General features: G+C 46.5%; 1 protein-coding gene across 1 annotated transcript; it reads right to left on the bottom strand.

Moving 5' to 3' along the window:
• Positions 1 to 4034: 4034 nt before the first annotated feature.
• On the bottom strand, positions 4035 to 6345 carry CEBPA (CCAAT enhancer binding protein alpha). The gene has a single exon (XM_014072471.2). It carries the CDS (start codon positions 5841 to 5843, stop codon positions 4878 to 4880), a length of 966 nt encoding a protein of 321 aa, XP_013927946.1. The 5' UTR covers positions 5844 to 6345; the 3' UTR covers positions 4035 to 4877.
• Positions 6346 to 17310: the final 10965 nt, after the last annotated feature.

Genomic DNA, 17310 nt, shown 5'->3' with positions numbered 1-17310 from the left:
AGCCTCTTTTTCCAATTCTCCAACTGGGCATAAGGGATCTTCTATCTCCCCACTGGGACGACCTGCTCCCTGCTCAGAACATCTGGAAGGCCTGGACATCGGCTCTTTTCTCGCCCAGCTTTTCAGAACAGTCCAGTTGCTCTGATCTTTGGTGGAAAATGAGTGCCTTTGCTTCCACTGTTCCAGATATTTCGCAGAAAGCTGCTTGCCTCAAATGGGAATTTCCCATCGTTTAAAGCAGGGGGGGGGGTGTTGAACTCAATTTCATTGAGAGCTGCATCAGGGATGTGTTTGACCTCAGGGCGGGGGCTGGAGGTCTGTGGCCAGGGTGGGCATGGCCAGCATGATGCCACTTGTGTAGGGTTGTGTGTGTGTGGTGGCCCAAGCATTCTGCCAGCGAAAGCAGGCTCCCAAGGTCTGTTGCCTCTTGCAACCCTCTGCCAGTGAAAATGGAGCTTGGGGAGTGAGGGGACCAGTGGTGGGTTTCAAAAATTGTTTAAACCTACTCTTGGGCGTGGCCTCCTTTGTGGGAGTGGCTTGCCACCCATGTGACCCGATGGGAGTGGCTTGCCGCCCATGTGACCAGATATGAAGATGCCGATGACACTTGTCAGAACCACCTTAAATTACCTCACACACAGCACTGGCAGGCATAAGAATAGGATGTAAACTTGTTTTTTAAAAGGCATCTTTGGTTTGCGTTAAAACAACTTCAACACACGCAATGACACGCAGTAGTCATCCTTACCTTTCACAGAGGCACTGAATTTTATAAATAAGAGCATGATAGTGTAGAATAATCATATCCAAGGACCAGTGGTGGGTTTCAAAACATTTTGGAACCTCTTCTGTAGGTGTGGGCTGCTTTCCGGGTCCACTGGTGGAACCTCTTCTAACCGGTTCGGTAGATTTGACGAACCGGTTCTACCGAATAGGTGCGAACTGGCAGGAACCCACCTCTGGAGGGGACACACACACACTGCGGGCCAGTCCTTGCTATTTTCAGGGCAGCCCTGCGGGCCAGATCTAAGCACCCAGGGCCTTGCATTTGACATCCCCGACTTAAAGGATTGTGTGGGTGGGGGAATGATAGCTTCCTACCAGTACTTAGGGGTCCGTCACAGAGAAGAGAGGATGGACTTAGTCTCCAAAGTATTTGAGGGCAGGACAAGGAATAAAGGGGGGAAACACATTAAAGAGAATTCAGCCTAGGAGGAATTTTCTGACAGCGAGAACAATTAATCAATGGAACAGTTTGCTTCCTGGGGTTGTAGGCGCTGGAACATTGGAGGTCTTCAAAAATAGACTGGACAACCATTTGACAAAGATGCAATATAAGATCCCTTGTCTTGAGCAGGGGCTTGGACTAGAAGAGCTCTGAGGTCCCTTCCAGCCATAGGAGTCTCTGTTCCAAAGGAGCAGCTCTTGTAGAGGGTGTGGTGTGAATGGACAACCTTTTGGAGAAGGCAGAGGGTCAAGGAACTCGTGACGATGCATGCTGGGTGGGGCTGCATTGACGTTTGGAAAACCTGGCAGCATCCCAAGCTGCTGTGTCCCTCTTGTACACCCAAAAATTCAGGATGCAGATCCTCAGCCTAAGGATGAAGGGACGACACTCACACCTGTGCTAAGCTTGGCTAGGAAGGTATTTTGTGGCTGCTGTTATGCAGCCGTTGCACCATCCACTAGCTTTAGGCTTGCAGTACATTGTTGGGTGCCAAAAATGCAAGGGCGCATGAGCAATAGCATGCACGCATACCGGCACCCATAATGCAACCATGCCCCAACAAACGAACTTCTGGTTGGCCCGTTGGGCCTGTTTTTTGCCTCCTCAGGCTCCGGAGGCTTTCCTAAAGCCTGGGGAGGGCAAAAACGGCCTCACCCGGCCCTCCGAAAGGCTGAAAATCAGCAGGCCAGTGCGCACATGTGCGCTGGAGCTGACAGCTCGCGTGCTGGCAGATATGGCTCCATGTGCCACCTGTGGCACGCGTGCCATAGGTTTGCCATCACGGCAGTAGTGAAATTCAATTTTTTTTTACTACCAGTTCTATGGGCGTGGCTTAGTGGGCGTGGCAGGGGAAGGATACTGCAAAACCCACATCCCCACCCCACTCGACCAGCCAGAGGTGGTATTTGCCGGTTCTCTGAATTACTCAAAAATTTCTGCTGCTGGTTCTCCAGAACGTGTCAGAACCTACTGGATTTCACCTCTGCATCATGGGTATATTATGTGAACCCAGCCAACGGGCCAATGCTTGGATCAAGTTAGCTCTCTTGGATCTGTGGTTAGGTTCATAGGTTGTGCGAACCAGAGAAGGGGAACATTTCCCATTTTGGCTCATCCCTGCTTGAATGGAGTTGTTGAACTTACACTACTGTCAAGCAGTGTTTCTCAGCAACTTTAAAGTACGTGCGCTTCAGCTCCCAGAATCCGCAGGAACCCTGCTGGCTGGAAGTGGAGAAGTGGAAGATACATTCTAAAGCAGTGTTTTTCAACCTTGGCAACTTGAAGATGTCTGGACTTCAACTCCCAGAATTCCCCAGCCAGCATTCGCTGGCTGGGGAATTCTGGGAGTTGAAGTCCAGACATCTTCAAGTTGCCAAGGTTGAAAAACACTGTTCTAAAGGGCTGGCAAGCCTCTTCTTCCTCATTGGCAGGAAAGGTGGACATGTCCATGAAGTCACCAGCTTGGAAAAGGAAGTTTATCACCTTGGACGCATTGGCCCAGCCTTCTTCCCACTTTTACCCGGGGGAGGAGGAGCGATGATCGGGAAATCTTAGCTTTGGTACAGGAGAGGAAAGAAAGTCGAACCAAATCATCAAACACAAAAAGCTTTGGCCGAAAATCTGGAATATGATTTGGGGAGGACACCAGGAGGGGGTGACTCAGGATAACCACAGCGCCCAGGATAATAAGCTCAGTAAGGAGGGTGGGGTGGGGGTGGGGAGACAGGCCCATATCCTATTTCTTATTCTGCAGAAAACAAAATGCAGGAGCTTTCAGCAGGGAACATGCCAAACATGAGTGGGGAGAGACAAATAATTGTAACATTAAAATAAAATGGATGGTTTTCTTAAAGAAATTGGGAAAGACACAGAAGTTACAAGGGCAATGTTGTTTTCCAAAAATCCACCTGGAAAGGTCTTTTCCCCTCTTTTTTTGGTGCCTCAAGCAGAACAATTTGTTGACTTCATTAGAAGCAAATTAAAATGCTTATCAAATCAGAATTGGGTCCTAAGCAACATTTCAGCTGCTCTCTTCCACACAGGCCCTTACAACCTCAAACTACCTATTCACACATGCATTGGTATATGTACTCCTGAGCCAGCTTTCAAGGCGGAAAGCTAGCTTATGGGAAGACCAGATTGTTGGAGGCAAGAGGCTGACTCTGTAAACCGCTTAGAGAGGGCTGTAAAAATACTGTGAAGCGGTATATAAGTCTAGGTGCTATTGCGATTATGAACTTTAAATAGCCACGCTTGGCAAAACAGAGAAAACAACTGCAGAAAAAGAAGCAAAGCAAAGAGCAGTTAACATGAATTAAAATAAATTACAGAAGCCTACAAAAAACTGACTTTTGAACAGTAAAACTTTGCAAAAGTTGATTTATCCTCTATCCTCCCAGACTGGCATCTTCTGAAACAGTTAACAATGGGACACCTATGAATCCCAGGGCAATCCCAGGCCATGGAGGAAGAGATCCACACCTGGAATATCTCCCCCCCCCAAAAAAGGAGGGGCAGGACAAGACAGTTTGTATAAGCCTGTGATCAGCAAACCAGCTATCCTACAAAAACCCCTTTCTCAGCAGCCAGTCACAAATGCACATAAAACTTTATGCAGGAGTAAGGATAAACTTAAATACCCTGAATAATATAAACTGACTTTACCAACCAGCTAAGTTCCCTTCAAGGCCACGGGACTTACTTCAGGCTTAGACTGCAACCAAAGGCATTTTGGATTGCACATAAACTCCAGCAAAACTTTAGGTTCAGCAGGGGAAGCCGCAAACAACAGACAGGAAAATAAAGGTTTAAAACAGAATATTTTCATTTTATTTAGGGATTTAAAACCAGAATTTCTAAAACGGTCTTGCATCTTTGTTTAATCCCCCCAAATACACCATACAAGGAGAGAGTTCCTGGGTATTAATTCTTAGGAAGAGGGAGGCAATGTTGGCACTCGGTACAATGAATATTAAAAATTGGCACTTAGGTGAAGATGTCCATCCGTTGCATGAAAGTGCTGACTGGGACTTGGAGTCCAAAGTAGTGGCTGTGAACTGTGACCCCAAAAAGGAGCTCAGCATTCTCCCCAAAATAACCGGGCACATACACATGCCTGAAACCCTTCAAGGGCCCACCCTACCCAGGTGAAGCTCAGTTAAAAGTTCTGCACCGATTCCAAGCCAGGTCTCCAAAGTCAAGGAAACCGGTTGTACAACAAGAGAAAAAGTTTTGCAAAGTTTTTCCTATGGCTAGAGAGAGTTCTGTGCCCAGCGTTAGTCCCGGCTGGTGAGATGGCAAGGCTCCGAGCAATAAAATAATAATAATAACGAGGACGACGACAACTACGGGAGACGGCTTTCACAGTACAAGGCGGGCGGGCGGGCGGCGGAAGGAGAGGACCGGGCCTAAATCCAGAGCGGAGAAGCGGAGGGTTCAGTTCGGCCCCGGCTCTTTCCCGGCAAGGGTTCAATTTGCCAAACGCCGCGGATCTGTACTTCCCACGGCCCCAATTTTCTGTCCGCGGCCGGCCGGAGGAGGCAGAGTTCGGCAAGGCAGCCAGGCGAGGTTTCGGAGTGCAGCGGCCGCTCCCGACGGCTTCGCCCGCGCGGACCCCGATCCTCTGCCCCGCGACGCCCCTGCGGTGCGCTCAGGAGCAGCTGCCCATGGCCTTGACCAGCGAGCTCTCGGGCAGCTGCCGGAAGATGCCGCGGAGGGTCTCCAGCTCGCGGCTGAGTTGCTCGACGCGCTTGCGGAGCCGCTCGTTGTCGTTGCTCAGCTCCAGCACCTTCTGCTGCGTCTCGGCGTTGCGCTGCTTGGCTTTGTCGCGGCTCTTACGCACCGCGATATTGTTGCGCTCCCGCCGCACCCGGTACTCGCTGCTGCCCTTGTCCAGCGACTTTTTGGACTTGCCCGACGAGGCAGCAGCGTTGGGCCCGGCGTGGAGGCGGTGGGGCGGGTGGGCCCCGTGCGGGCTGGGCGCGGGCGTGGGCGGCGGGGTGGGCTGCCCGCCGGGCTGCAGGTGCACCGTGGTCTGGGCGCAGTGCGCCGCCTGGTACTGGAGGTGGCTGCAGGGCGGTCCGGCGGGCGGCGGCGGGTAGAGCGCGGCCAGCGCGCCCGCCTCCTCCTCTTCGTGGGGCTCCTGCTTGATGAGCAGCGGGCGCAAGCCTGGCAGCAGCGGGGGGCCCTGGCCCAGGCGCTCGTAGGCGGCATTGCCCTCCAGCTTGTCGGCGTAGCAGTAGAGCGCGCCCCCGCCCGGCGGGAACCCGGCGCCCGGCATGCCGGCCCCGCCGCACTCCAGCCCGGCCTTGGCGGCGCGCTCCTGCTGCTGCTGCTGCTGCTTGCTGTGCTGGAAGAGGTCGGCCAGGAACTCGTCGTTGAAGGCGCCCGGGTCGATGTAGGCGCTCAGGTCGATGGAGTTCTCGTGCTCGCAGATCTCGGGCAGCTCCGACGCCGCCAGGTAGCCGAAAGGGCCGGCCGGCGGGGCGAAGCCAAGCGCGGCGGAGGGCAGGTGCGCGGCGGCGGGGAGCGGCGGGCGCTGCTGCTGCGGGTGCGAGTGGAAAACGCTGGGCATCGGGGGCCGCGAGTCCGCCTCGTAGAAGTTGCCCGGCTCCATCGAATAGTTAAAGCGCACTGCCGCGCATGGTCGGAGGCCGGCGGGGGTCCGGTGGTGGTGGCGGCGGCGCTGGAGATCGGGACGGGCTGTCTCTGGGCTGGCAGAGGCGTCCCGGGCCGGCTATTTATACCTGCGCCCCCTAGCGTCCGCCTCTTCCCTGGCCCCGACGGTTCCTCCCCGTCCCACCTCCGGCGCCGCCTCCGGCTGCCTGGACGGGCCCCGGGAGGGGGCCGTCCCTGCGCTGTTTGCAGTGGCGCCGAGAAAGCCTACAGGAGCCCTGGCTCCCGCGTGCAAGTCGGGATCTCCCCGCTCCCTCGGCTGGAACCCGGTGGGCGCCCACCGCCCCAACGGAGCCCCTCGGCCCGCTCTTCGGAAAGCCAGGCGAGGCACGAAGCCGCTCCGGCCCTCCGCCGCGCCACGATGGGAAAACGCGGCCCCGCAACCTCCGGACTGGACGCCCCAAGTGAGCCTGGCGGGCGTCGTTGAAGCTTCCTGCCCCAACCCCCGGCCGGCCCATCCCCAGAACGCGGCTCCCTTCTCAGCCACCTTCCCCCCCCCCAGTGCTTTTCCTGCCAATAGCGGGGTGGGGAGGGGGCGTGTATTGGCACGAACTTCGCTTCTCAGCGCCTAGATCCTCTTCCAGTTGGAGATCAGCCAAAAGCACCTTTTCCCTTCGAAGTGACCTGGCAGATTAAGGCTGTCCAAAAGGCGTTGACACCTGGAAGCAGAGATAAGGACCTTGGCAAAGGGTTCCCGGGAGTCCAAGGTACCTTTGAGCAGAGCCCGAAGGAGGCGCATTAAGAGGCAGCCTTTAAAATATGCCCCCCTCCGGGAAACAGAAAAGGAAATATTAAATATATAAGTATACATTCAAGAGCAAGATATAAAGGGGGGGCATAGTTAGGGTAGGTTAGCAAGGGTAGGGGAATAAGAAATGATACTAAATTATATTTGGGTTTGCGGAAACACCATCCCAAAGAAACATAAACTGAAATCTGAAAGAGACACCTATAACAACAGAAAAAGAAAGGGAGAGAGAATGAGAGGAAGACGGGAAAGAAGGAAGAGGTAAGGAGAGGAGGATGGAAGGGAGAGGAAGAGAAGGAGAGAGGGTAGGAAGGGGAAGAGGAAGAGTAGGAGTAGGGGAGAGGTAAGGGAGGAAGGAAGGGAAAGGAGAAGAGGAAGGAAGGAAGTAGAGAAGGGAGGGAGGGCGAAAAGAAAGGGAAAATAAGGTGGTGTTGCACAGGCGGAAGGGATGGTAAATAAAGCAACCCAAACTGTATATTATAACCTATTAAATGAAATAACAAATGTATAAGAATGACAAATATAAAGAAGAATAACAATTATGTGAATGTATACTTAAAATGGTATGTAAGAGAATAAAAAGTAAAAAAAAATTGGGGAAAAAAACCTATGCCCCCTCTCTTGTTTCATTGCAAATTGCAGGTAGCCGTCGACTTATGACCAAAATTGAGCCCAAAATTTCTGTTGCTAAACAAGATGGTTAAGTTAGCTTTGCCCCATTTTGCGACCTTTCTTGACACAGTTGTTAAGTGAATTGCTGCAGTTGATGTTAGTAACCCGGTTCTTAAGTGAATCTGGCTTCCCCGACTGACTTTGCTTGTTGCCATAGAGGATCACGTGACCCCGGGACACTGCGACCATCATAAATATGAGTCAGTGGCCAGGAGTCCAAATGGGGTCATAAGTGTGAAAAGTGGTCATAAGACACTTTTTTCAATGATGTGAATTCGAATGGTCACTAAACAAACTGTTGTAGTTCAAGGACTACCTACCTGTCTGTTCATGGCCAACACCACCATGGTGCAAAATAAAAGCACAGAGTTAAAAATGACACAAAGATTTAACAGGTGATTGTGTCCACATGTTTGTTTCATAAATATCTAAATCCCCAAATATAATCACCTTTATATAATTCCCAGATGATAATTTCCAACTTTTATTTATGACTATGAAAGTTTTTTTTCTCACAAATAGACCACATGGCATTGAGCCACATTTTCTTCAAGGAGATACACAGCCCAGCTGGATTTTCCACCTGTAAATTTTGGGATTTTGGACCAGCCAAATTTTGGACTCAATTGTCCAGAGCATTTTCTACCCATCTTTTGGTGGCTTCGCCCTCCCCCTCCCAGTAGAATGGAAAGTTGGGAACTCGAAGAGCCAAGACACCAGTGCCGCCTTCTGTGTGGCATTTGCACCCCAAGTGTTTTTTGGAAACAGAAAGAGTGCCCTCTGTCAGCTGATGAGAAAACTCTCGTCTGAGAGCAAATATAACCTTCGGAGGCACTCCGATCTTCAGCAGCTGGGATGGAAAGTCTAATAATAATAAGTGAAAAAAGCTGAGGTGGACATTTTTGATTGCTGGACATTTGTGGTCTGGACCTTGTCACATGCATTGAGAAGAGTAACTAAGATGACCAAAAGTCTGGAGATTAAAACATACGAAGAATGGCTGCAGGTTTTGCGTTTAACTAGTCTAAAGAAAAGAAGAATTAGGGGTGACATGATAGGAGTATTCCAGTATTTGAGAGGTTGCCACAAAGAGGAGGGAATTAATTTATTTTCCAAAGTACCAGAAGGCAGGAAAAGAAACAATGGATGGAAATTAATCAAAAAGAGAAGCAACCTGGAATTGAGAAACTTCCTAACAGTGAGGACAATTAACCAGTGGAACAGCTTGCCACCATAAGTTGTGGGTGCTCCATCACTGGAGGATTTTAAGAGGAGATTGGACAGTCATTGCTGGAAATGGTATAGGCCTCCAACTTGAGCAGGGGATTGGACTATAAGACCTCCAAAGTCCCTTCCAGCTCTATTCTGATTGATTGATTATGGTGAGGGCTGTGTAGGTGCTGGTAGTCCTCGACTTAACGACCACAACTGAGCCCTAAATTTATTTTGTTAAGTGAAACATTGAAGTAAACTTTGCCCCATCTTACGACCTTTCTTACTTCAGGTGTTAAGTGAATCGCTGCAGTTGTTAAGTTAGTAACCCAGTTGTTAAGTGAATCTGGCTTTGCTTGTCAGAAGGTCATAAAAGGGGATCACATGATGCTGTGACACTGGAACCATCATAAATATGAGTCAGTTGCCAAGCATCCAACTTTTGATGACATCATCATGGAAATGATAAGGTCATAACTGTGAAAAACGGTCATAAATCACTTTTCTTGTGTATTGTCATAACTTTGTCATCACTAAACAAACTGTTGTAAGTCGAGGACTCCCTGTACTGTGGTTGCTGGAAAATGGGAAGGTGGTGATGAAATGTGTGATCAAGAACACACTGGGCAATCTTTAGCAGAAGCTGAGTTTTACGCAAGATCAATGAACTGATTAAGGACATTTGGCAGAGGAAGGGGAAACTGCTGCCAATTTGGGAACAGCACCGGAATATTTGGATCACATTGATGCTCTTTAATATCAGATTTCTCCCAGATGGGTTTCTTGCATATCGACAGCAAAATGTCAAAAACTGAGCTGATACAGATTTCTCATATTTTGACAATGCAGGTGGGGATTTTCTAGCATTGTGACAACTGATAAAATATGGGCTCATTGTTATGACTCAGAACTGTAGTGTTGATCAGTTTTGCTGGAAAAGCAAGTCAAAATCCGAGCGCTGGCAGGAAAACCTGTGGTTACAGTTTGGGGGTGGTGGTGTAGATGGTTTTATTCTTAGGTCTCTCCTTGATCCTGGCATTGATATCAGCCCAAACCACTACACGGTTAACATTCAAAACTTTGAAACAATGATTAAGCAGAGTTTGGAGACACTACAAGGAAATGTGCTGCAACTTGAGGCTGCAAACCTCTGCTGTGCAAGAGGGATGTGATGTTGGCTTGAAACATCTTACCCGACCTGGGGTCCAATTTCCACCATGCACGTCCATCATTTCCTAGAATTGAAGGAATACCTTCATAGGCACCTGCAGATTCAGAGGAAGAGGTGGAAAGGACTATCAGGATTTGGTTGAGATAAAATTCAGTATTATTTTGTGATGGCTTTAAGAAGTTTATCCCTCATTGGCAGAACAGAGTAGAAAATGATGCCATTATATGGAGAAGTAGATACAGGTAACAGAAGAGTTCATTTCAAATATTTTTGTTTCATTTATCATTCATATAAACTGAAGTTATGGAGATGGGGGCATTATTTTTCACCCATCCCTCATAGACTTCTCCAGAGAGCTAGGTCTTTGCATAATGTATCCAAATTACAATAATTTGAGCCTGATCATTTGCTCCTTGAATGGGAATTCATTTTTTGGCGGGAAAGTATGGACATATCACCCATGTCAAATTACCCAACTTTCAATTTCCAAACATTCAGGGTGTTCAAAAGTTGTGACATGCCTTGAGGATTATACTTTGGTTACTTTAATTTAGATGTGCTTGGTAAGTAACTGCATAAATATCATAACTTTTTAACATTTTGTTTGTTTCATTTGCATCTGGATATATTTTTCAAGGCCTTCATGGCTTCTGTACCAAGTGTTGGTTTGTAATATATATCTTGATTGCTTGCTCCGTTATTGTTCATGGTTGATCCTAAAAGGGTGAAGCTCTCCAGCAGTTCAATATCTTCGTTGTTGAAGGTGGTATTTGGACTTCAATTGTTCGTAGAGAATCAGAGTGATAGGAGGTTGCAACTACGTGCCCCATTCAAATCGGGGTGGAAAGGAGCATCCTAAGAGAGGAGGACAAACCTATGAGATCAAATTTATCAAGAGGCTGAAGGCTTCCTCTTAAGGTCTTAAACTGGCATATTTTCCATTGACTGTGAAATACTGCCTACTCCTATGCCAGTGTGGTTCCTTTAAAAAAATGGAAAAGTTTGGAATGATAAAAGCATGAAGGTGTGGTGCCATGATGAAAATAAGCTGCTTTGTATGGTTGAAAGGTTAAACCTACCTGCAGAATCTCAACTCTGGCATTTGGACTGTTTTCAAAGATCAGCCATGAGAGCAGTTATCAGAAGCACTGGCTGCTCTTCTTACTTGTTCCTATGGGATCTCCACTGATAACACTACTCAGCATGATTTTGTTCTGTGCTTGGATGTATACTCGTATAGATAACTATGTAGGTCCAAAGTCACAACTGAACCAGTATCTTTATGGTGGCCAAGCAAATGTCATAAAACCGGCTGTTAAGCTGTTCAAAGCCCTTTGGCAGATTAGAAACTGGTGGCAGAAGGAATTGAAAAAGTACTAAAAAAATAAATGGCTACACGTTATGGCTCTGAGATTGCACTCTGGACCTCAGGCAGAGGCTACAGGTTTAACAAGGGTGCTACATCATTCAAACGGGGAAGAACTGTAGGACAGTAGGTGTAGATGATTGCAACAGTGGTCCTGCTAGGAAAGACCTCCTATAGCCACAGATCTAGTCAGACGTGGGATGTGTACTGGAGACTTGGTGAGATCTAAAAAAGATGTTGAGAAGAAAGTGTGCAGAGAAGAGCAAGAATGATGATAAGGGATCTGGAGGTAATCCATATGAACGATTGAGATAACTAGGAGGTATATCAGTCCTAATAAAGAGAAGGGCCAGGTTGACATGATAGCAGTCTTCCAGTACTTGAGGAGCTGTCAAAGTGATAACTTATTCTCCAAAACACCTGAGTGCAGGACAGAAAGTAACGGATGGAAACTTATCAAAGAGAGATTCTCAAACTAAGGAGAGATTTCCCAACAGAGAGAGAATTAATCAGTGGAATGACTTACCTCCAGAAGTTGTGAGTGCTCCATCACTGAAGGTTTTCAAGAAGAGACTGGACAGCCATTCCCAGAATAGTAGAGGTCTCCTGATTGAGCACAGATTGGACTAGAAGGCCTCCAAGGTCCCTTCCAACCCTATTATTCTATCATGCTCGTTATTTGGCATTAATGACACAGATACCAAAAGATACCATTGAAACAATTTGTGGGGCTGATGAAGGGGAGAATGTGAAGTATGGCATTCTGTATATCCATTTTATACAGGTCTTTGACTTGCAACCATCTGTTTAGTGACCATTCAAAGTTACAATAGCACTGAAAAAAGTGACTTATGACCAGTTTTCACATTTATGACCATTGTAGCATAACATGGGGCAACAACATGGGGCTACCCTTGAAGAGTAGCCAGAAATTACAGCTGCTGCAAAGTGGGTGGGTATGGGCAGTTCTTGGGGCCCGAAGAATGGCCCATGGAATACACTGATCCGTGAGTTCCATTGGCTGCCAATTTGCTTCTGGGTGCAATTCAAGGTGTTGGTAATCATCTTTAAAGCCCTTTGTGGTACAGGCTACTTGAAGGACCATCTCATCCTACTGGGATTGGCCGGTACCAGCAGAGGAAGCATGCTGCGGGTGCTGTCAGCCTGATTATTCCAGTTAGTGGGATCCAAGAGAAAGCCTTCTCTGCCCTCTGGAACATCTTGTCGTGCCCCCCCCCCCCAGCAATGCAAGTCACCCCTAAACCTGCTGTCCATTTGTAAGGGTCTAAAGACCTGATTCTGGCTGTTTGGGGCCCCAATGGGGGAACATCATTGTGGAGGAGGTTGATTGATTAACAATAGACCCACCTCTCCCCCCTGCCCTCCCTATCTGTAATTAGATCATAGCATTTGCAGGTATTATGAATCCTAATCCAATCCAATCCAAATTTTTAGGATTGTAAACTGCCCAGAGTTATCTTGATGATAAGATGGGGGCGGGAAATAAAATTTATAAATAGCAATAGTAACAGCACTTAGACTTACATACTTCTTCATAGTGCTTTACAGCTCTCTCTAAGCAGTTTACAAAGTCAGCATATTGCTCCTAACAGTCTGTCCTCAGTTTACTGACCTTAGAAGGTGAAGGCTGAGTCAACTTTGAATGAATGAATGAATGAATGTAGATTTTCTGCATAACAGTCTATCCCTGATCTGATCTTTCATTCCCCTTGATGCTGATCATCTTATTTTTCCTTCCACCTTTCCCAGCATCAGAGGCTTTCTGTGGAGTGGAGTCTTAACATAATGTATCTAAATTAGGATAATTTGAACCTAATCATTTGTGCCTTAAGATGTGGTTTTAAGTCATTCGTGCCTCGAATCAATTCTAGATTGATTTCTTTGATGACACATTTGTGGGGGTTTTGTTTTTGTTTTGGTTGTTCATAATATTCTCAGAAGTCTTCTCCAATATTATCAGAAGTCTTCTTGTGAACTCCAAGTTCACAAACATCATCAATCTTCTTATTCTGCTTCATGAAAATCCAATATTTGCTTTCAAAGAGAAACACGCACCATTCTGATTGTTGTAGGTACGCATATATCACAGCATTTGAATATTTTTCCAAGGATTTCTTAGCTGCTCTACAGAATGTATGGTGTATTTCTTGACTGCTTCTTCCTTTATAGTTGAAGATTGATTCTCAAAGGCAGAAGCTATTCACCATTTTGATATCTTCGTTGCTAAGGCTGTTGTTCTTCCTGTTGTTGTCTTTAGAGTTAATTTTAGTAGCATTTTTTTCACTGTGCTCCTTGACTTTTATTATTAGCATTTATAGAACCTTTGTATTTTTGGCTATCAGGATAGTGTCATCAGGATAGTGTCATCAGCACAGGTTACCAATATCTACTGCTCCAATTTTCTTTAATATATATTTGGCATATAGTTTGAATAAATAATGAGAGATAATTCAGTCTTTTCTCACTCCATTGTCAACTTGGAGTCAATTTGTTTTCTTTCCCACTCATCTTCTCTCAGCCCCATTGATAGACCAAACTGGAAAATCAACTCTAATTTTTGATTGAGATTGGCTATAACAACAGAATCTCGCAAATCTGATTGCTGTCTCCTCCTCCTCCTCCAAATTTTATCTTGCTACCTAGAACTGAAAAAATGTTTCAGCCCTCTCTGCTTATACAATCATTCTTGCATATTTCTGTCAAGGTCATCTCCCCAACTCTCTACATCTACCTTACCCAACAGTTACTACTCTTATTGAATGCCTCATGCCAATTTCTGGATGCATGACAAGATTCTTTCATAGAGAAATCCTGGACTGCTAGAGTGTGAGAAATTGGCTTCAAGTATGAGTTTTGCACATAATCGTATACACATAAAGCCAGCCAAATTTCAGGAAGAGAGCTTTTGCATATGATGGCACTTGCTAGTTTTACATAGCTTTTAGGGAATTTTAGAAGGGATTTATTGGCTGCTACATCTACAGTAATAAGAACAAGGGTGAGAAACACAAATTGTCTGGGACTTGGTCCCTTCCTTTCTCTTCTTCATAGCTGTCTATCCAAATAATAATTGTTGCTCAGTTTCTGGCTGAGATGTAGGGTTTTGAAGTGGATATAGCTAGATCCCTGTGAGATTAAACATTCTGTTAAATATTCTTAAAAGTTAATTGTTATGGTCAGTTTAAGATACATCAGGCTATAATTGTCTTCCAGCCACGGGCTATAGCGTAGAGGTAGCTTGTATTTTTCAGCTTTTGAGGCCCAGAACTGGGGAAAAAATGGAAGTAGTGGGAGAAAACCTGCCAAGATGGTGCTGTACAGGGTTAAAGGGTGGAGATTTGAGACATAATGAGTCAGATGCAAGCTCTGGTGCAAAATTGCAGGAATGTGCAAAGTTTCAGCTCATTGTCCAGCATGAGCCTTTCAAAGTCCAAGAGGCCCACCTGCAGCAGAATAAAGAAACCATTGCACACAGACACAGATTTGGTATTTTAGAAAAATCATGGTCATAGTTGTAGATCCTCTGGGCATAGTTTCCTTTGCCGTGACATCCATCCCCTTCCCCATGGATTTCTTCAACTGGCCATGGCTCAAGGCCCTCCCTACCCTTTAGCCTTCCTGTTAAGAAGAGGAAATGGGGAATCTGAAGGTTGCTAATGGGTCAGCACCCATCTCTGAAATGTGGCTGGCTTCTTTCCAAAGGGAAAACTAAATTGGAGATGTTGAGGAGATGGTAAAGGTTTCTTTTGGGATTTACTTTCTGGCCCATTAGGCCGAGTTCAGATAAGATACTACATAGGTGAAAACGAGATTGTCAGTCCATGTCTTGGTCTAGCCAGAGCCCAGGCCTCTGTTTTTAGTTTTATTGCTGTTAGTTTTTATATTGGTTTATATTGTTTTATGGATTGTTTTTAAGATGGGTGGTTATATAAATGTTTTAAATGAATAAGCAAAATAAAAAAAAGATCTTAATAGATTTGAACACTGGGCCCTATTCAATAAAGCACCATTAAAGTCGCAGGAAACATAAGACTTTGCATAATTCAGCCCAGAGTCGCTAGGAGTTTAGTACTATATAAATATAATAAGCTATTATGGTTTGTCACAGTCAGCCAGATCTTCAGATTGGATTTGACACCTTTATCCATCCACTGAGTCATAAGAGATAAACAGATCTTAATGTTTGATGGTATTAGAAGTATCGTCTCAGCATGCAGCTGTTCCAGATAAAGCTGCTTTTTGCAATTGAGGGTGAATTTGTCAATGCCGATGGTTTTCAAGTAGTGTTTGTACTCCATTTGCAGTCCATTTGTTTTGGGATTGCATCAAGGTACCTATTACTTCTGATACTATCTTTGCTTTCTTTTGCCACAGTTGTTCTATTCCAATTTTTACTAAGATATGTCACAGTCAGCCAGATGCTTAAACTGGATTTGGCATTTTTGTCTGATATAAAGTTATTTCCAATGACATGGGAAAGGCAGATGTGGATTTTTGATGGTATTACAGATATCTCTTCCATTTGCCCCATCTAACAGGCTGATCTTTACTTCTTCTGGTGTTTGGGCAGTTTCCTTTCTGTCAAGTGGAAAGACCTTGTTTTCAATTAGATGCTGTTGGACTCCATCAACTGTTGTACCAGTTAGCAATTTGAAAGTTGCTGGAAAGCAGGTAATTGACCAGTAATTGTCTGGCCCTTCCCCTTTTGTTGGATCTTTCATTATCAGATAGCATTTGCCAGATGTTAACCAATCTTCAATTTCACTTTCTTGCAGTAGTTTGTTAAACCGCTTGGCAACGAGTTGGTGCAGACCAGGCAAATGTTCCAAGCAAAAACCATGCAGTCCATCTTAAACATGTTTTCTTCCAGGAAGTCCTGCAGCTGCTGGCCCCAGTTGCTCAGCCAATAATTCTGAATCCTGTAGCCCATTTGTCACCTGTGTCTATCTAGCCTGGTCCTTGTTGACCCCGACAACAATCGTTCTGGTATGGGTTTGTGTAGTTTACATTGCATGTAGTAAACCAGTGGTCCACAGCATTTTCGGTTCTGCAGTGGCAGCAATGGTGTGGAGGGAAATGGTCTCATGAACACGTCCACCATTTGTGCAAATGAAGCTTTGCAGGCTTGCCTGCTCTGATGAGACCCGTCCTCCATAGTTGAATCTCTGGCACAGCTCTCATCTTCCTCAGAGCATGTCAGCCCGACAACTGTAATCATTGGAAAGAGGTTTAAAGAGCCTCACAGGCAGTGGAGAAATGCAAATTATTTTACCACTGGTTCTGTGGGCGTGGCTTGTTACGCGAGGCTTGTTGGGCGTGGCAGGGGAGGGATATTGCAAAATCTTCATTCTCACGCCTCTGGGGCCAGCCAGAGGTGGTATTTGCCCGTACTCAAAATTTGCGCTACCAGTTCTCCAGAACCTGCTGGATTTCACCTCTGCTCTTAGCGTTTCCAAGACTTTCGCCTGGGGTTCAGGAGGCCTTCTTCAAGAAGCTTGGGCACCCTCCTTTTTCAGTCCAAACAGGTTTGATGGACAGGTCAATGTCTCCCAAACTGCAGCTTGCTCCATTGGCTGCATGGCAAGGATTGACAGATGGCAGGTTTGTTTTGACACCATGACTAGGTGACGGATGGTTCTGTGGGTGGATGGATGAATGCGGTGGTGAAATTCAATTTTTTTTTACTACCGGTTCTGTGGCCGTGGCTTGGTGGCCGTGGCAGGGGAAGGATACTGCAAAATCTTCATTCCCACCCCACTCGGGGGCCAGTCAGAGGTGGCATTTGCCGGTAATTCTTCGAACTACTCAAAATTTCTGCTACCGGTCCTCTGGAACCTGCTGGATTCCATCCCTGCTCAAAGGCCTGGAAAAAAAAATGAAAAAAGGGGGCGGGGTAATTTTCTCCAATTCCCCCTCCCTCCCCAAAAAAGCCATTTGGGAAAAAAAATAAAAAAATGAAGAAAAAAAGTCCCCCCCCCCCAATTTTTCTGTTTTTTCCCTCAGGCCTTCCCATTTCTACAAGCTTTGAGCAGCCTAAATTAGGAGCCCGTTGGGAGCCAGCTTTTGCATGTTGTGTCAATTGGGTCCTCACGTGAAGATTTCTTCACCGTATCGTCACACGTATTACACGCGTGAACAGAGATTTGGGGACTTCCTGACTCGTGTCAGGCGGGGGGGGGGGTCGTGTAGAGGCATCCGAGGCGGGGCGGGGGAGGAAT

The sequence above is a fragment of the Thamnophis sirtalis genome, unplaced genomic scaffold (assembly GCF_051295495.1).
Source record: "Thamnophis sirtalis isolate CommonGarterSnake01/CBP01778 unplaced genomic scaffold, rThaSir2_p1.2 scaffold_14, whole genome shotgun sequence".
Classification (NCBI taxonomy): domain Eukaryota; kingdom Metazoa; phylum Chordata; class Lepidosauria; order Squamata; family Natricidae; genus Thamnophis; species Thamnophis sirtalis.
Note: the sequence above shows the minus strand (reverse complement) of the source record. Positions and strands in the feature narration are given on the sequence as shown.